At 38.6% G+C, this 20,111-nt stretch overlaps 1 protein-coding gene across 1 annotated transcript; it reads right to left on the bottom strand.

Annotated features, from left to right (window-relative positions):
• Positions 1–1,340: 1,340 nt before the first annotated feature.
• On the bottom strand, positions 1,341–16,845 carry Znf622 (zinc finger protein 622). The gene is made up of 6 exons (XM_026393598.2): positions 16,073–16,845; positions 14,605–14,865; positions 14,202–14,364; positions 10,070–10,182; positions 2,744–2,887; positions 1,341–1,607 (listed from the first exon to the last, which is right to left on the bottom strand). Exons 1-6 carry the CDS (start codon positions 16,695–16,697, stop codon positions 1,480–1,482), a joined length of 1,434 nt encoding a protein of 477 aa, XP_026249383.2. The 5' UTR covers positions 16,698–16,845; the 3' UTR covers positions 1,341–1,479.
• Positions 16,846–20,111: the final 3,266 nt, after the last annotated feature.

Raw genomic sequence — 20,111 nt, 5'->3', positions numbered from 1 at the left:
AAAACAAATACAGGCAACAGTAGTATCTTAGAGGTCAGAAAATATATTACCCTCCCACTACCCCCACTTAAAACAGCATGTGTATATGAGATACAAGCTATCAGTGCTGGGCTGAAGTGGTAATGTGGATTGGGAGATGATTAAGACACTACAGCAGGAGATGACTACAACATGGTAGACACCCATTTTTGGAACCCTAGCCAGCAGAAGCAATAAACTAGATATTGCTACTTAACTAAAGAAAATGTTGATTGAAAAATGAAACCGAGAAGAGCAATAACATGGTATCACGTACAACTGGTTGAGTATAAATTAAAACCACACCATATGCAACACACTATACCATTTTCTTAGGCTACAGATTTAAAAGATGTGGGGAAATATTAGGAAAGAGGATGAAGGACCAATGTGCAAACCAGGGAGCCCTCTATTGTTGGATAATAGTGAACCTGTATATTAAAGAAATAAAATGAATTCGACTCTGCATCCAAAGTTTAAAGAATAGATGAGAGCAAATGAAGACTGGTTAATACATGGTGAGGGCAACTGCATCCTCTGGCATCCTGAGTACACTTCTCAGAATAGTGTGCTGGCTAGGACACTGGCCTTATGTGCCACCAATTTCCTCTACAAGGGAGAACTTCAAGCACTAATTCAGTGCTAGGAACTTCAGCAGATTTATTTAGCCCTACAATCTGTGAAATGACATACACCTGCATTTTACAGATGTAAAAAATTAAGTCACTTTTCCAAAGTCATCAAGGTATTTCAAAGGCTATAGATTTCACTTTTGGATTCATTTCCAATTTATTAGTGCCTTCTTCTAGGCTAATCATCTCTTCAGAGAGCTAACCATGAGGTAGTCTTTCTAAGATGATATTAATCATTTACCTTTGTTCTTCTCCTAAACTAACTATTCACATAAAGGCAACACTGAAAGTGAAGTCTAAGTGCCTAGCACTATCATTCTTCATGTGTTCACATTTAGAAATAGAAAAACCTTAACAATAACCCACTTTACCTCTGCTGGATTTAATCAATGCCAGAGACACACACCTCCACACGAACCACAATGAGTGACAATTTTTCTCCCACAGAAGTCTCAAAAAGCCCCCTCAAATATGTCCTAGTGCCCTTATGTCATGAGTTATTCTGAAAGTTAAACTGATTTTGGAGCAGACAAGTCACTCAAGTTTCCCCTATCATGCTGACAGCCAGATATCGCTTGAAAGCTGAGGCAATAATGTGACTGCCACACAGCAGTTCAGGTATCAGACTGCAGCAGACACACACCATGTAAACTTAAGCTGAAAACACTGTTCACAAATGCCACCTGAAAATCAACATAAGTCTAATTTTATTATTAGGTCAGAACAAGTGAAGTAGCAGCAAAAGGGTGTATCCCACAAGCCAGGTTCCACTGGTCCTCAGGCAAGGAGGAAACTCAAGCAGGAGACAATCACTCAATCCAGCAGACTCTCAGAATCTCACTTGGGCCCTAAAGTGCATTTGCTTGGTGGCATTATTCTTCATTCCTGTCTTCAGCATCCATTTTGATTTCATCCTTTGGACATACTGCATGTCCCGCTCTCGCATAAGAGCTGCTCCTGTGATTGGAAAGAAGTTTAAAAATGAGCGGAAGCTCAGTTATTTATGGTCAGTGAAAGCCCAATCTTTGTACAGAATGCCAAAGTTAATTTGGGAAGAATGGGCTCTTTTATACTTAAAGAAGAGATGCTATCTTGAGGTTTCCCACCAATGAGCCTAGAGGGTAAATGTGTATCCCAGCCATAGATCAGAACTTTTGTAAATATACATTTCTCTGTATTAGCTTCTTTAATTTTTATAATCTTGAAAGGATTATAGGCTCCACTGATCTAAGAGGACAGGGTGGGAGCTATAAATTGAGTCAGAGAATAATTCTTGACAGGAGTGAAAAGTTAGTTTTTGCTAGATTCAAGTGGCCTCATGGCTCACAAGCAGCCACGATGAGGGTAACAGGTGCATATAAACACAGGGTTTAAAATGGATCAGGAGGCAGTTCTCCCCCTGCCCTTTCCATGTGCCTCTGGCTGGACTGTTTTCCCTGAAGATGTACAGATAAGCAGTTTTATGCAGTCCACACATCAGAGTAGATTTAAATAGCATCATACTGATGAAGTTTCAAAGCTTAATAACTTCAGTGGCCAGCTGTACTATCTGAATATTCTAAGTTTTCTATGGAAAGATCATAAGAAGAGGACTGAGAGCCAACCTTACTATTTGCACACCCTGTATCACACATGCATTATGAGGGTCAATCCTCTCAACTCAAAAAGGTAGGCCCTTCCCTTAACATCCTCAGTGTATAAACAAGGAAAAAGAAGCGTAATTAAATTACTCATTTTCATCACATAAGAACTTGTAAGTACATCATATAAATCATGGTCAACTCCACAGCCTAAACTATTTATAACCACCAAGATATTACTCAATTCTTCTGTGTAGCCTCCAGGATAATTTCAGCCTGGGATGATTACTAAGTAATTCTTTTTCTAAGTATTGTCTGTTGAAAAAGTTAATGGTGTATATAGAGTTATTATACCAGGAATATGAAGTTTTTAAGTCGTGGAGCCTTGGGCTTCACTATAACTAAGTGATAATGAAAACCCTACAACTAAGAAATCAGGCTTGTAATGACAATATAAATAGAAATGATATCACCCAGGTTCTTGGGCTGGTCAATAACCGTAAACAGATGTACCTGTGCTGCCAGTCCACCCTAGGGCTCGGTACTGTTGGAGTACCCTGCCCACAGCCTTCTGATTTTTAGCAACTGCCACAGCTCTTGGCAAGCCAAATCGCTGTTTGTAGTATCTCATCAAGGAGCGATGACCAACTCTGGCACCTGTTTTTCAAAAGAATGATATTTTTTTATTTTTACTTATGGTTATACTTTTTAAAAATTTTTAATTTGTTCTTTTTAATTATACATGATGGTAGAATGTATTTTGACATATGATACATACATGGAGTATAACTTCCCATTTTTGTGGTTATACACGATGTGGAGTTACACTGGTTGTATATTCATATATGAACATAGGAAAATTATGTCCAATTCATTCTACTATCTTTCCCATTCCCATGCCCACTCCCTTCCCCAAGTCCATTCCAGTAAAACTCCACCCTTCCACACCTATTGTGAATCAGCATTCGAATATCAGAGAGAACACTGGGATTGGGTTATTTCACTTAGCATAACAGTCTTCAGTTCCTGCCATTTGCCTGCAAATGCCATGATTTCATTCTTCTTTATGGCTGAGTAATATTCCATAGTGTATACATATCACATTTTCTTTGTCTACTCATCTTTTGAAGATCACCTACATTGGTTCTATAGTTTACCTACTGTGAATTGAGCTGCTATAAACATTGATGTGGCTGTGTTACTACAGTATGCTGATTTTAAGTCCTTTGGGTATATGCCAAGGAGTGGGATAATTGGGTCAAATGGTGATTTCATTCCAAGTTTTCTGAGGAATCTCCATACTGCTTTCCAGAATGGTTGCATCTCTCTTTCTCTCTCTCTCTTTTTTTTTAAATAGGGATAGAACCCAGTGGCACTTAACCACTTATCCTCAGTTATTTTTAAAATTATGAGTCAGGGACTCACCAAGATGCTCAGGGCTGGCTTTGAACTTGTGACCCTCCTGCTTCAGCCTTCTGAGTTACTGGGATTATAGCATGCACCACCATACCCAACAAAGAGCAAAATTTAAACACTGAGTTGGATAGTTTTTTCAAGGTAGAATTATAAAGCAAGGGCTTTCCCAAATCAATCCTTAAGATCTAGCTGGAAAATGGATATGTCAGAAGAAACAGTGTTCTAGCTACTAAATAAAGACAAAGCAGAGGAAACAAAGACAGAATGGGCTGGGCACAATGGCACATGCCTGTAATCCCAGCAGCTCTGGAGGCTGAGACAAGAGGATTCCGAGTTCAAAGCTACCACCCTCAGCAAAAGCAAGGTGACAAGCAACTCAGTAAGACACTGTTTTTAAATAAATACAAAATAGGGCTGAGGATGTGGCTCTGAGTTGAGTGCCCCTGAGTTCAATCCCTGGTACAAAACAAAGAGAGAATGGTAAATCACTTTTCAGCAAAATTTCAGAATCTTGTACTTACAATATGCCTCCCAAGAACTCCCCATAGCAATTCCTACTAAAACAGATAAAAGGGCCCTAGAAAATAAGGAATTTTTAGTCTTTTTTTTTTTTTAATACAAAGATTAAACAGAGAACAATCCTGATAGTTAGGCCTAAAAACCCCAGTCAGAGTCCACAATAGAAATCCATCTTTCCTTTACCTAAATTCTCCATTGCATTCTCCAACAGAGGTAATTTTATCCCACAGGGAACATTTGGCTCTGATTGGAAACATCTTGGGTTGTTACAACTAGAGGCCATCTAGTAGGTAGATATCAGAAATACTTCCTAAACTTTTAAACACACAGGATAGCACCTGGCAACAAGTATTATTAGACCCAACTATCAATAGTACCAGGGCTTAAAATCCTATTACTTCCTAAATGATAAAAAACATTTGGTGAATCAATTAGTGAACTAGAATTTTAAAAGATGATTAAGTTGAATTCTCTCTACAAAGAATTTTTATTTACTTAGAAAAAACTGATAAAATTCTGTGGGTCAATCAAGCTTTCAGAAACTAATTTCTAACTTTCAACAAATTTTGATGTCATTACAATATGAAATTGTATATATAAGCCCCTCAGCAATTATAACACAGTGTGAAAATACTATATTTCAAACAAGAACTGTTCCAGGGGCTGGGGTTGTGGCTCAGAGGTAGATAGCTCGCCTAGCAGATACAAGGCACTGGGTTCAATCCTCAGCACCACATAAAAATAAATAAATAAAACAAAGGTATTGTGTCCAACTACAACTAAAAAGATTTAAAAAAAGAAAATGGAACAAATTTATTGACCACCAAAAGCTTTGGAATTTCTGTACCTAGTCTTAATAAAAACCTGAAGATATTTACCAGAGGAACAATCCAAGATTCCTATTAAGAGGATGTTATAGCTGATGTAATAATCAAGGAGTCACCAGAGGACCAAATCCAACCAACCACCAAATAAATAAATAAATAAATAAACAAACAAACAAATAAATAAAGCTAAAGTAGAGATTTGTGTATAGTTTCTAAAAAAGTTTTATATTTGTGTATATAAAACTATTTCTTTCAGAATCTTTTGATTAGAAAGACCATGAATGGGATACTAAATGTAAAAGCTTGTATGTGTACAAGCTTATATTTGTTTTTGGGATCTAGACCTTTAATTCACATTAAAAAAATGTTGTCAGGTTATTTTAAATCCCTATACCTGGCAAGACACTGGAAAATGACTGCCTTGCAACACAGACATGGAAAAGTACTTACTTGGTTTTGGTTTTATGATCATACTCAAAGAGATGACAAAAAGAACCTTCCATCTCAAAGACCTAGTCTTTGCCAATAGGAATGAAACTATTTCCCTTGAACTTGACTGGTCAGGCAGCACAAGAGTTAACAAACCTCCAAAATAACAAGAAATAAGTGAGATGCATCTGATGGAAAGAGACTCAAGCTAAAGTGGAAACCTAACAGAAAAATCCCAGAATCATTCACTGTAATTTTCTATTTGCAATATTAGGTCAGGGTGCTCTAGTTCCAGGTTTGCATGATGATTATTCCTAAACCATTATATGACAATGCTGGTTTATATTTTTATACACCATTTGGAAATACATTCTACAGTTTCCAATAGTTGGCAGGAGAGAAGTAAAAACACAGTGTTTAGAGTTATTCCTGATGTGTTGGTGGCAATGAGCACAGGACATTAGTACCAAGTATACTATGCTAAGAACAGCTCAACGTGAAAGCCTTCATCATGGAAAAGTATCCTTAGGGACCGTGTGACTGTCCAATTAACAACAGATAGGTTTTGTCTGATTTATGGTGAGGCATACAACCTGTCCATCTAAATTTCAGGTACAATACAAAAATCCGATTCTTCTTAACAAATAGCCATGCAATTGACAACAGATACTGTAAAAGAAAACATCCCCATCTCTAGTTTTGATGATTAATAAGATAAGATGACTAATTATATATTTCTTATGGATTCAACAACAGTTTCATGTAGCTAGTCAGCAGCTAGAGGAATGTGTCTTTCACTTCAGCTTCCTCTAAGTGAACTGAGGAGCAAACAAAGAAATTCAAGGAACCCAGCCAGACCACAATCTGCAAAAGATATGCTAATAGTGCCCTCTACTGGATAATTTTGTCACTGGCTCTGGGATCATCAGCTTGCATTTTACTGAGAACAATCTGAGTAACTAGATTTAAAATAATTTCCAAATTAGCTTTAAGCTAACTAACATCCATGCTAACCCAGTCATATAGATGAGCATATCTGAAGAAGTTTCTGAAAAGTTATGTTCTTCAAAGAGATAAATAGGTAATTAAACAATGATGCTGCTACATTTTTACAATTTTTTTTTTAGAGTGTTCCTATTTTCTTGAGCCATTTAAACCCCTCCCTTTTAAACCAATATTGAGGCACAAGAACAAACCAATGGACCGTCAGGTATCACTACAAACATGACTGACAAAAGCATGACTGGCTTTTAAAATCTGAGATGATAAAGTACAGGCAATATTAAAAGCACTATGTCAGTCCAGATGGAGAAAATTTCAGAATACAATGTTTTTTGATTTGTTGCCATTTAGACAAAACCATTATTTGTGATGAGTAGTGATTTGTATTTGCATATTCTTATTAATGGCCCTGAATCTTCTCCAGGTCACAAAACTACAATCTTTCTCAAGAAAAACACATACTCCCACACACCAAAAAAAGGGCACAGTCTAGTTAAGACTACTTGGAGTAGACAGTTTCTGGTTGTTGGCTAGGTCTTTCCTGAGCTAGTTTGCCTAAAAGTACAGTATTTTGCAATACTAGACTACCAAACCAGTTACCTCACTGCTTCTCGGTCTACATCAAAGAGCAATCTGAGATTCCAAGCAAGCCAATAATTACAAAGAAATAAAGTCAATGTTACCACAGATATACAAGCATCCTGGGAATAGAGGAGACTTCTGTCACCCAATTACTGAGACTATTATCCAGTACTTTAAAATAATATGAATCAACTACTGGGCCCATATCTGTGAGTAAGGAAAAAAGGCTTTAAAACCAAGAGAAAATGGACCTTCCAGCTAATCTCAGGTCACTTTCTTCAGACTATATTACACACAGGCAAAGCAATCTTCTCCAAGGACTTAGGGGGTAATGAAGACAAATAAGATTCTATGTCCCCGTAAACTCTCTCTGCTTGCCTTTTCCTTTATTGTCATAGGCTCCAGGGAATCAACCTTGCTTTACTTTTAAAAATATCACCTCTACCCTTTCAGTCAACAAATATTTATCTCTCTTTTATGCGTCTGAGACCCTGTACTGAGATGAAAAGATGAAAGAAAATAATCTGTTCTCCAAAGTGATTGGGGGTTAGAGAAAATAACTTCCAAGGTTCTATAGCACAGCAGGGTAACTATGGTTGACAACAATTGAGTATTTCAAGATAGCCAATAGGATTTTGAATACTCCCAGCACAAAGAAATGGTATTTTGTCTGAGGTAACAGATATGCCAATTATCCCCTTTACACATTGTATACATGTAAAATGTCTCACTGTCTTCTATAAACATGTACAATTAGTCTCTGTCCGTTTAAAAAAATACACACATATACATTTTTAAAATGTAACCTGGGAAGACAGGCAAGCAAACCAATAATTACAAAAGAGTAAAGTCAATGTTATCACAGATATACAAGCATCCTGGGAACAGAGGAGATTTCTGTCACTCAATAAAGTGACAGTAGAGGGGTTGGGGAAGGCTTTCTGGGGAGCGGGGTGAACCTAAAGAAGATGAGTCTTAGAGGAGGAGTGGGAATACAATAGAGGCACCACCATGCAAAGATCCAGAGAAGCAAACAAACTGTAAGTGGGCATATAGAGGAAGAGCACAAGACACCTGAAGGACCAGAAGCTAGAGAAACTCAGGCAAAGGCTCCACCAGAGGAATTCCAGAAGGTAAAGTATACTGAAGTTTTGGAAAGAATGTTCTGGTATGCATGTGGAAAACAGATTACAGAAGGCCAGACAGGAAGTTATAATAGTGTCACAAAGAGATAAAAAGAAAAATAAAGAAAAAAGTATTCAAAAGATATTTAGGAGTTGCCAAATCACCTGAATGTGGGAGAAAAAAAGAGTATCCTAAAATGATAGCCATTTTTGGCTTTGGCTAATCTAAGAAAACTCAATCATCCTAGGACAACGTGTTTTCTATATAGCTGAGGAGTTTCCATTTTTTCCAAGTTTCAAAAATTTAAAGTCCAGATGAAAACTTCTTTCAAATATGCTACATTTCTTATATATGACATGCTCACTGTGATGTATATTTTTTGCAATATAGTATACTAAAGTAGATGAAAAATGAAGTGAACAGTATAGTGATTCTACAACATGTCAGATACTGCTTTATAAGGATGTCTTTCTCAACTTATTTAAGGTCTGCTGTTATCATATCCTACAGTTAAGTGGAAGCTAAAAAGACGCAAAGCCAAAGAGTCACGAAAAATAAATTATTAAACATAGTCAATCCTTGGTATCTGGGAGGGACTGATTCCAGAATACTACCTTCAAATACCAGACTCCAGGGATTCAGGTCCCTTATATAAAATGGTACAGTATTTCCATACAGCCAATACTTTAAATCATCTCTAGATTAATTTTAATACCCAAGAGGGTAAATGCTACATAAATAATTGTTATGCCATGTTGTTTAAGGAATAATGACAAGAAAAAAGCCTACACATGGTCACTACAGACACAATTTTTTCCTCAGATATTTTTACTTGGTTGACTGCAGATGCAAAAACCACTGATATAGAGAACTGACTATATTTCTTATATTCTGTATTGGTAAAGACATAATATATTGCAATTAACTTCCGTATCACTATAGGAAGAATTGTATCTTCAAGACACATTCTGCCTGCCCTTTCTTTCTACTGTCACATCCTAAAGTTGCCCTTAGCCTTCAAAGGTTATGGTTCTGAATTAAGATGGCTGTCTGTACCAACACAGAAATTTTGCATATGGAAAGCAATACTACAGGGTTGCTTCTTCATCAGACACCTCCACTGGCAATGTGTTGCTCCCACCCCACCATTACTACATTTGCCACAGTTAATATAGGAAAGTCAGAAATAGGCTTCACTAACTAGGTGTGTGGTTTGGGGTAAATTACTCAACCTCTCTAAGTTCCTTGAAGACTTATTGTAAAGCCTGAACATACTAATAACTGCACAGTAAATATCAGGAATTATGAGGATCTTATCATTTCTACTATTTCCTTTCCTTTTACCCCTCACTGTGTATGCCCCTCTGTAGCTTCCCCACAACACTTCCTTCTTTCCACACAATAAACAACAGTTGACACCTCTCATATTTGTAGTTACTCTTAATCTTCTCATATCTAGGATGAATTTCCACCCTGAATCCTATTTCCCAGAGAAGGCAGAACTGAAATTTCAAGCCTGCCCTACAACCAGAATACAGAAAGGCAACTCAGGGAATATCAGTCAGACACATACTTGCCAAGACTACCATTTGGAAGTCTGAGTAACATAAAGACACAGTAATCAGTTCAAAGAATTAGAGTAAAAGCAATATTAGCAATAACAACAAAAGATGAACAGAATAAAAAGTGTTCACATGTTTTTTAAAACCCAAAAGAAAAAAGAAATGCCTAATCAAAATGTTCTGAGCCATAAAAGAAATGAGCAAAAACACTGGCCCAGTTAAAACAAAAGAGCCAACTTAGAGCTAGGCAGCAACCTTCTGAATTCATATGTACATGAGAATGCAAACATACACTAGAATTTATGTTTTATTTTCTTCAGCTATGCCTCTTTCACAATCCACTGGCAGCAAGTCACTTATATTTGACAAACACTTACCAGAAGGCAGAATCAGCTCCATAGTTTCATCGTCATATTCCAAGTTCTTTTCTGAGGGTAATTCCTCAGCCTCATTGGGGTCCTCCCCTTCCATGTGATCTGGGTAGCTGCTCCTATTAACAGCGAACAGGTGTTAATAAACAGATTACCTCAATTAAAAATAAAAATGGTATTTGCAAATGTGGTCAACCTGCTAGCTATTTAAAAAACAGCTGCATGAACTGCCAGCTGAAAGGTTTTAGGGGAAAAACAACTTGTTAGCATTTTTCAGTAGAAGTGAGCAAATGTCCTAACAGGAGAATTTTTCCTCTTATTTGTTTCTCCTCCAGAAGGTTACCAAGTAAGTGCAAAGAAGAGGATAATACAGATTGGACACGGAGCTCTAGTCAATTTAACCACTGTAAAAACAAATTCTAGAACTATGCTATCCAACAGAACTGTAATGTCAGAAATGTTCTATATGTGTGCGTCCTACGCAGTAGCTCTAGACGTGTGGGTTTCAAAGCACTGAAATTTAAAATGGGGTACTGTGACTGAAGAATAGATTTTTAAAATTTTTAATTTATATTCTTTATAGACACAATATATTTTATTTATTTTTATGTGGTGCTGAGGATAGAACCCAGCACCACACAGGTGCGAGGCAAGCGCTCTACCACTGAGCTATAACCTCAACCCTAATTTATAATTTTAACTGATTTAAATAGCCACAAGGGAACACTTAGTAATTACTGTATTGACAGTACAATTCTGGAAGAATCTCTACATTCCTAAAAATTATCATAAATTCATATTTACACATGTACATGGAAAACTCAGATTAAAATATTAATAGACAGCCCAATAAAAAAATGAACAAAAGATTTAATCAAAGACTTCACAAAAAGATCTCCAAACAGCCAACAAATAAATAAATAAAAACATTCTCAATTACATGTTTCATAATAAGGAAGAATTAAAATGACTACATAATTGCCAAGGGGCTAAAATAAAAAATTCTCCCTCACCAAAAGTGGAAGTACAGATAACCACTTTGGAAGACAATTTGACATCATCTTCTAAAATTAAACATACGTATATCCTCTGGCCAGACTCCTAAATATATATCAACATATAATACGTATACTTTTGCCAAAAGACATATACCAGAATTATGCAGGGGCATTACTGATGATAGCTCCAAACTAGAAACCACTTGAATGTGCACCAGCAGTAGGTGAGGTACCATGATGCATTCAACAGAATACTCTACAACAATTAGAACCAATAATCTACAACTGTATAAGTTAGTATGGGTGTAAAGGAAGATGTAAGGAAGAAGGCGATCCAAAAGAGTATATTCTTTCATTTATGTAAGTCCAAAAACAAGCAAAATCAACTACTCAGTTCTATGTCAGAACAGTGGTTATTCTTCAAGACTGGAGGGACACTTCCTGAAAATACACACAAGGGAAATGACAGAGTATCATTAGTGTTCTGTTTCTTGATCTGGATGCTCTCTATATACAATTTCACCAAAGTGAATTATGATCTCATCTGTTCATCACACATTAATGCACCTTCTATAAGTTTATTCTTCAATAAAAAATTTCAAGCCAAAATAAGTTAACATTGGTTATATTTAGAGGAAGGAAGAATTATGGGCAACTGGTCATTTTTTATCTGAGTGAATCCACATAAAGAGCTTATTAAACAGTGTCAGGCAGGCAGTAAGTACTCAGTGCTGGCTTTGCATGTAAGGCTTTCTATTTACCAAGTTTTCTTTACTGAGCACAATCAACTTTTGGGTTTTTTTTAATGTAAATAAGCCACTTAATATTCATTTTTATAAAGGCTCACACCATTTTTCATTTTTAGGAATTCACACAATAAACTCTGTACAGATTCAAAAAAGCATTATTTGAATTAAAGAAAATTCACTTCTTGAACCATTTACATCAGTTATTAATGTTAATACAAATAGTCCACACAACAACCAGTAAACAACACAACAACAAAAGCCTTTCCTTTTTTGAAGCTTAGATTCTAGAAGGAGAAAACAATAAATAAATAATATGCAAAATGGCAGCAAAACTATTAAGAAAAATAAAGAGGATTAAAAAATATCAAGTAGGTGTTGTGATTTTATGAAAGGTGGTCATAGAAGGCCACCCTGAAAAGGTGGAATTTATGCCAAACCCTGCAGAAGTGAATGAACAAGTCATATAAATATTTCAGCAAAGGTTACAGGCAAAGACAACAGGAAGTACAAAGGAACTGAGAAACATAATTTTTGTTTTTAGAATAGCTAGGAATAGGGCTAGGTTGTGGCTCAGTGGTAGAGCACTCACCTAGCATGTGTGAGGAAGTGGGTTCGAGCCTCAGCATCACATAAAAATAAATCAACAAAACAAAAGTATTGTGTCCATCAATAACAGGAAAAAAAAAAAAAAGAAGAAGAAGAATAGCTAGGAATGGAACAAGCAAGAAACAGAAAACACCAAAGTGATAAGGACAGCCAAACCACAAAAGGTTGTGTAGATCATTAAACTTTAGCTTTTGCTTTGAGTAAGACAGGAAGCCCTTGGAAGATTTTGAGGAGAATTTTCTCTTATACTTTAAGAGAATCCCTGTGGCTAGCTCTGAGAATAGAATGTAAAGAATGGTAAAAATGAAAGTTAGGAGACAAGCAAGCAGGGAAGTACTGCAGCACATTCAGTGAAACCTAAGGGGGACGTGGATCCAGGTTGCAGCAGTGTAGGAAGTAAGAAGTAGTTAGATTCTGAAGGTGTGTGGGGCAGGAATGGTAAAGGAGTTAATGAAAGCATGCAATAAAACAGAAAAGATGATGGCAAACTTTTTGGCTTAAGTAACTAAAAGGACAGAGCTGTCATTTACTTAAGGAAGATCAAAGTAGCGAGCACAGCAGGAGTTTGATTTTGAATAAAGTGGAAACATCAAGGAGGGCTGGATACATAAACTAGAGCTGAAGTGAATGCTCTAGTAGAGAGAAAAATTGGGGTGACATGAGCCTGCAAGAGGTACTAAAATCTATGAGACTAGGTAGGATCCTGAATATATAAGAAGGCATGGATAGGGGGGCTAGAAAACCAACACTGCAGCATTCCAAGCCAGCTGCTAGCTACAGCCTCTTGACTCAATCATTGGCTTTGAGCACTTTGATTAGAACAACCTAAGTCAAAAGGTAATAAACACTGCTGACAGGAAACCTGAGAGGGAGAAATACTGTCTCTTGTCTGTAAGAGGATGCTCTCCACTTTTAGCAGATATTCTGTCTTCTTGTCTGCCACCACCTCTAACCCCCTACTTATGCCCACAACTACAAAGTCCTCAATTGCAAAAGGACAAATCAGGGAGAAAACATGAAGTTTAACAGAAGACGACTTTTCTGAGCTCCTGTATCACTTCAGCTATGAATGGTTGGTATGATGATTATATATGCCTGCTTCTCTCCTTTACTACATTGGAGGAATTCTGACAATAAAATCTTAGTTTTTCATGAGCACCTAACATCCATTTGTTGCATGACGTAAGAACTACTTGAGATTTCAGTTAGGGTTAAACCATCAATGGGATAATCTCACCACCAAATACCATGATCTAGTATTATGATCATCCTAGTTTAGCAACCATCTCAACTCCTTTAGGAGACAGCTTGATTCAAGGTCCCTCAAGGAATGAAACCTAATTTCTTCACCTCTGTTCACAAGGTAATTGGCAAAACTAAACTCCTGACCATTTAACTACAAAGAACAAAAACAAGTGAGACAAACTACAGTTTGTGCCTGAAATCTTAATCTTCTCTTTCTAAATGTGCTAAACTGAGTTTCTTAACCTATACAGAGGTGCTACAAGAGTTATTATGAATATACATATATATAATGAATATATTGAGCAGAGCTGCATTCCAGCAGCTCAGGAAGCTGAGGCAGGAGAATCACAAAGTCAAAGCCAGCCTCAGCAATTTAGCAAGGCCCTAAGCAACTTAAAGAGCCCCTGTTTCTAAATAAAATAGAAAGAGGGCTGAGAGGTTAAGCACCACTGGGTTCCATCCCTGGTGCCGGGGGTGGGGGAAGAATATATTGTTGAATACCACCTCAATTCACTTCACATTATGAACCCCTAGACTTACCTAAAATCATAGAAGTCTGCAAATTCCAAAGCAGCATCACCATCTGTGAAAAGCTTACAGTGGCTTTTGTCGTTCATATGTGCCTGTACAGCTTCTGTGGAGTAGAAGGATTTCCCTTTCTCATTGCACCACAAGCAAATCTTCCCAACACCAACTTTCTCTCCTGGTTAAATAATTTGAGGAAAAAAAATATGAAAGCAGTTTTTTGCAGCCAGACTAAATCTCAACATTTATTTCCACAACTCAAAAACAAAAACAAAACAAAAATAATGCATTCATTTCTAATTTTCACTAAATAATTAAATCAAAGATTGATGAGAAACATAAAACTCATGTTCCCTCAAGAACTGCCCACCCCAATAACATGGTATTTCCTCATTAAAAGGAAAACTATTATACTTACCTAAATATTTTATCAGACCCTTAAGGTCTGAAAGATACTCTATATCAGGAATAAAAAAGCTGTGGACTTTAGTCATATGAGCCACATTCTTCATGAGGGAACTTGAATGATGGGGACAAAATAAGCAGTCCGTTACTGGGATGGCACCTAGGGGTGGGCTATGCCCAGCTTCTTCCTCATCTGCATCCTGCTCCTCCGTGTCATCCATCACTTCAGTATCCTCACATTCCAATTCTTCATCAGAATCAATATCTTCCCAATCTTCAAGCCAGAGTTTTGATAAACAAAGTTAACTTTAAAGAGTAGTAACCACAATCAAAGACACCACAATGATTCACACAAAGAGGAATATCTATGTTTGGGGAGACAGAATGGCAACTGCATCCCCCTGAAAAAAAAATCCTTTTTCAAGATCTCAATTTTAACTATTTATTTACCACAGACAAATTTGTATGGGTAAGAAACTTGTTAATCTTGCTTTCCAGTATATGGTAATATCCCTGAATTAGTGTCACACTTCTTTCCTATGTCTGTGGTTTCATTTGGCTGATATTCTTATTCAGTACTATAACAACATCTAGGACTTCACAGGAGTACTACAGTGCCATGTATGTGGTGGTGGTAGTGGTGGTATTGTGCTACAAATTGCTGCTGTCCTTTGAATGTATGTGCTCTTTCATGTTTAAACTGAATCACCACAGTTACAGTACTAAGAGGTGGGGAAGGAGGAAAGTAGCTTTTTTTTTTTTTTTTTTTGGCCTTTTGCTCCTTCTGCTATAGGAGGACACAATCCTTATCTTCGGCCTTTTCTATCATTTGGGTAAATCACGAGCAAACTTCCTTTATGGAAGGCCCTGCCAATGCCTTGATTTTACACTTCCCAGCCTCCAAAACTATGGGAAAATAAATGACACTGTTTATAAACTTCCATCCAAGTCTCAGGTATTTGCTACGGAGACACAAATGAATTAAGTCACTAAGACATACATTAACAATGTTAACAGGACTAGGCATGAGGGAAGGAGAGATCAAATAGTTCATGAAGCTCAAGCTCCACACCAGTTTTGCTAGTTGATTGGGAGCCCCTCGTTCAGTTCTAATCAACAAATCTAAGTGAAAAACCATTAGAACCATGAAGTCCAATAGAATCACCGATTTTACAGCAGCCAGTGTGACAATAACGTGTCTTTCTATGCGTATGTGAAAAACTTATCCGAAACAGAGAACGCGTCAATTCATCCTACAGATATTTACTAAACATCTATTCCTCTTCCAGGTGAAGTTTTAGGCCCTGGATGTACAGCAGTGAACCAAACAGAGAAAATTCCTTCTGAGGACGCTGGCCACAGAAGGCACTTCAGAAATCTAATGATCATTTTCACACATCCACACACCCCTTAAGTATAAACTTGGAAACTTAAGGGAAGCCAACTTCCTCTGGTCCTCCGCCCCCAGACAAGGCCATTACCTTCTCCATCCAGGTCCTCCTCCTCTTCTTCCTCCTCCTCACTCTCTCCGCCCTGCTGCTTGGCCAGTTTCTTCGCCTGCTGTTCAAACCACTGGAGCCGGGGCGGTTTCTCCGCCGGGTCTCGGTCGTGAGTTCCACGTCCACCCGCAGCGACGGCCACCGCACTCCGGAACTCCTCTGTGGACACCTTCTTGGGAGACGTGGACGGCTGGGCCTTGATGGCCTGCTGGATGGCCGCGTTCATGGCGTCCTTGTCCACACTGTCCACGTCTAGCCCCTTCTCCAGGTTCTTCTCGTTCATCATTTCCACTTTCCGATTCACAGCCTGCACCGCCTTCTTCTCCAGCTCCACATGCCGCCGGGACTTGAGGTGATTTTCGTAGGCGTTGAAGGAGGCGAACTTCTTACTGCAGACAGTGCAGTAGGTGGCCGTGCCCTTGCTCTCCTCCTCTGCAACGGCCCGCTGCGCCCGCACTCGCTCCTGGAAGCCTTCGGCAGTGACTGGAGCCATGTTGGCCACTTTTCGCCGCAGGTTGTAGCGGTGCCAGTCCGTTTTGTAGTGGGCCCGCTGCATCTCCGCGTCGCGGAATGCCACCCGGCAGGTGATGCAGGTGTATGTCGCCATGGCCAGGCGAGAAACAAGAGGCGACCTAGCCAAGAATCTAACGATTAGCGTTCCAGTCTCACAGTCCGCTAGCGATTAGTCTTACGCAGAGATAGGGAGACAGGCTCGGCGCTCCGACTTCCTGCTTCTCACTGAGGGAACTTCCGGTACGCGCCGGAAGATATTCACACCTGGAAGGGAAGTCCCGCCTCTTGGCCTGGGGCCACGCCCCGGAAGGCGAGAGAAGTTCGTGGCTGACGACCTCCCGGATCCACTCAGCCAGCCGGAGGGCGGGGTGGGTGTTGATTGTCAGGTACCGCGTCCTCTGTTACCTTCCTCCGCGGTTGTGCGGTGATGTGTGACGCGGTCCAGGCGATGGCTATAATAGAGGGTGATGTGGGTGCCCGGGGCTGCTCCTGGTCCTGGGAACCCTCGAGGAAGGTCCTGCGGGCGAACGGAGGTCGGAGGTCTCGACACCCGCATGCTTTGCCCACGAGCCTGCTTTGCCCACGAGCCGGGTGAATGCAGATGGCGAAAGCGGGAAACGCCCTCTAGGACCTCCGCACCCCAGCCCCTCCCGCTGTACTGATTCACCAAGTGACCCGAGCCTCTTCTTAAGGCGAGGGAAGAGCGCAGGCGAAGCTCTTAAATGAATAAACGTTTTGCCTGCGAGGTTCCCAAAGCATAGCCAAACCACTGTCCAATGGAAATATAATCCAAGCCACATCTGTAATGTTTAATCCGTGTCCACATTATTAAAAAAGTAAAAATGGGTGAAATCGCTGTTAGTGATATAGTTTGTTCTTAAGTTTTCAGTAGAAAAGATTTAAAAAGATAATTTACGTTCTTTTCTTGGTATTAAATCTTGGAAATCTTGTATCTTGCAACCATAGCTCATCTCTAGACTAGCACCATTTCATGTGGTCAGTTGCTTATGTGCCTTCACATATATATATATGTACGGTTTTATAGGAAAACATGGAACTTTAAAAACTTGGGGAAGTTCATAGGTTTATCTACACAGTTGAGTAGAACCAGAGTCAGATTTTTTTCAGAATCCAAGCTGCCAATAGCACCAAGAGAAGACACGTTTTTAAAATATAGGCCAGATTGTGGAGCTCTTTGCTCAAAATCCTTCAAACACCTACCTTTGTGTTCTAGGTCCTACAAGATCTGCTACCAGGAGGACCCCTACCTCTGATCTACTCAACCTTCTCTACCTTGCTCAACCTACTTTGGTCACAGTGACACTTGATGTTATTCTAACAGGCTAAGCAAGCATCTTTTGTTGGTATTGTTCTAGAACTCCTGTTATTCTGCTCTGATCTTCTTGCTCACATTATAAATCTTGAAATAGACTTTCTCTGAAATTAGGGCAACCTCCTGTTAACTTGTTTTTCTGCGTTCTGTTTTTCCTTATTTCAAGAATAGAGGCTGAGGGGCTGGTCCCCCTGGCCTGACAGATTCCCAGTAAATTAAAACTGATATAGTCTCTGGCTAAACATAAACTAGCTAAATCTGCATATGTATATTTTCTGCCTTTAGTCTGTTTGCCTTTTTTTAAGAATATTTTTGGTTGTAGGTGGACACAAAACCATTATTTATTTTTTATGTGGTGCTGAGGATTAAATTTAGTGCCTCACACATGCAAAGCAAGCATTCCACCACTGAGCTACAACCCCCAGCCCTTGCCTCCTCTTTTGAAAGCTTTCCTTGAGCCAGGCACTATGGCCTATGCCTGTAATCCCAGCAGCTCAGGAGATTTAGGCAGGAGGATTGCAAGTTCAAAATCAGCCTCAGCAACTTAGTAAGGCCCTAAGCAACTTAGTGAGACCCTGTCTCAGAATAAAAAAAACATGGGGAGCAGGGAGGCTTGGGATGTGGCTCAGCAGTAAAGTGCCTTGGGTTTAATCCCTGGTACCAAAAAGAAAAAAATAAGATTTCCTTGTCCTTGAGTTCCCCGGATGATTTGAGGCAAAAAATAAAAACAAATATCCTCCATAATCCTTCAAAGTTGGCTTCAAATAACCATTTTCCTGCCCACTTGACCCTATAATATTTGTGGAGTCTTGTGAGTACTAAAAAGCCTAACCTCTTACCCTCCCTACTGCATGTAGTAACAATCTGAGTACCTTCAGAAGAGAGGCTTATCTAAATCCTTTGTAAAAAATAGTGCCCACCCCTATTCTTACCAGACATAAAAGTTCTCTATGATACTATTTGGTTATGTATTACTTTGTATTGAATTACTCCAAAATTCAGCATCAAATTTCTGCAAATCTTGATTTGAGTGGCTTAGCTGGGTAGTTCTGACTCAGTCTTTGAGGTTGCAGTGAACCTGCTGCCAGGGCTAAAGCCATTTGAAGGTTTAGTTTTTGACTGTGGCTGATGGAGTCCCATCAAGAATGGTTCACTCACATATTTGATAGCAAGAGATTTTGGTTTCTCACCAAGAGGAAGACCTAGGTCAACTTGAGTACGGTATCCCCTTCGCACAGAGTAGAGTCATAAAGTCTTTTTTATGACCTGGCCTTGGTCACACACAGTTATTACATAAGGTGCAATTATGCAGGTCAGCTCTATTGAATGTGAGAGGGAACTACAGCAGGGAATGGATACTAGCAGAATGGGGCAAGGTGGCCTTTCAGGACCATATTCAGAGATAGGCTACCACTCAATTATTATCACTGATTTTCCAGTTTTAGCAAACATAACCTAGCTATTTTATCTTTATTTTGTTAAATTAGAGAAACAGAGTTGTTAGGTGAACTTTCCAGAGCCCCAAAGCCAGTGGGGCTAGTTTAGAACCTTACACATTGTGCCCAGTTAACTGAAATAATAGGCATTTTTTGTAGCATTTCCATACATTTATTCCACAGGTATTTATTGGACTATGAGGCCACTATAGTGCTATACCCATCATAAGAACGTCACAGAATTTTCTTGTAAACTTACTGATTGCCTTTGTTATAATGTTTAAAACATTGGCTTAATTGGGACACAGGCAGGAAAAATAGCTCCCCTCCAAAAAAATTATTTCAGATACTTTTTTTCATTTATTCTTAAAACATCCCAGTGTGAAAAGGGAAGAATTAACTTCTTTATTGTATGTTTAGGGAAATTGAATCATGATTTGTAGACATGGTATGACTTTGACATTGTGTTTTAGAGCCATAATATTTAACATTAGAACCAGAATTCCTATTTCCAACATTCTGTTCTAACATAAATACTGCAGTGGAAATGGAGGAATAATACACAAAATATAATTCTGAGACTTTCTAACTTGACTATGATACAAATGATCTGTGACAACAGATATTACATTACAACAATAATGTTTGCATTAAAAGTTTTGTAAAAAGTACCATTAATGTATTGTGTAAATTTGTATTCATATACTTTTGTAAAAATACTAAGTTTTTCTTAATATTT

The sequence above is a fragment of the Urocitellus parryii genome, chromosome 1, assembly GCF_045843805.1.
Source record: "Urocitellus parryii isolate mUroPar1 chromosome 1, mUroPar1.hap1, whole genome shotgun sequence".
NCBI lineage: Eukaryota > Metazoa > Chordata > Mammalia > Rodentia > Sciuridae > Urocitellus > Urocitellus parryii.
This window is presented reverse-complemented; position numbering and strand designations above follow the sequence as displayed.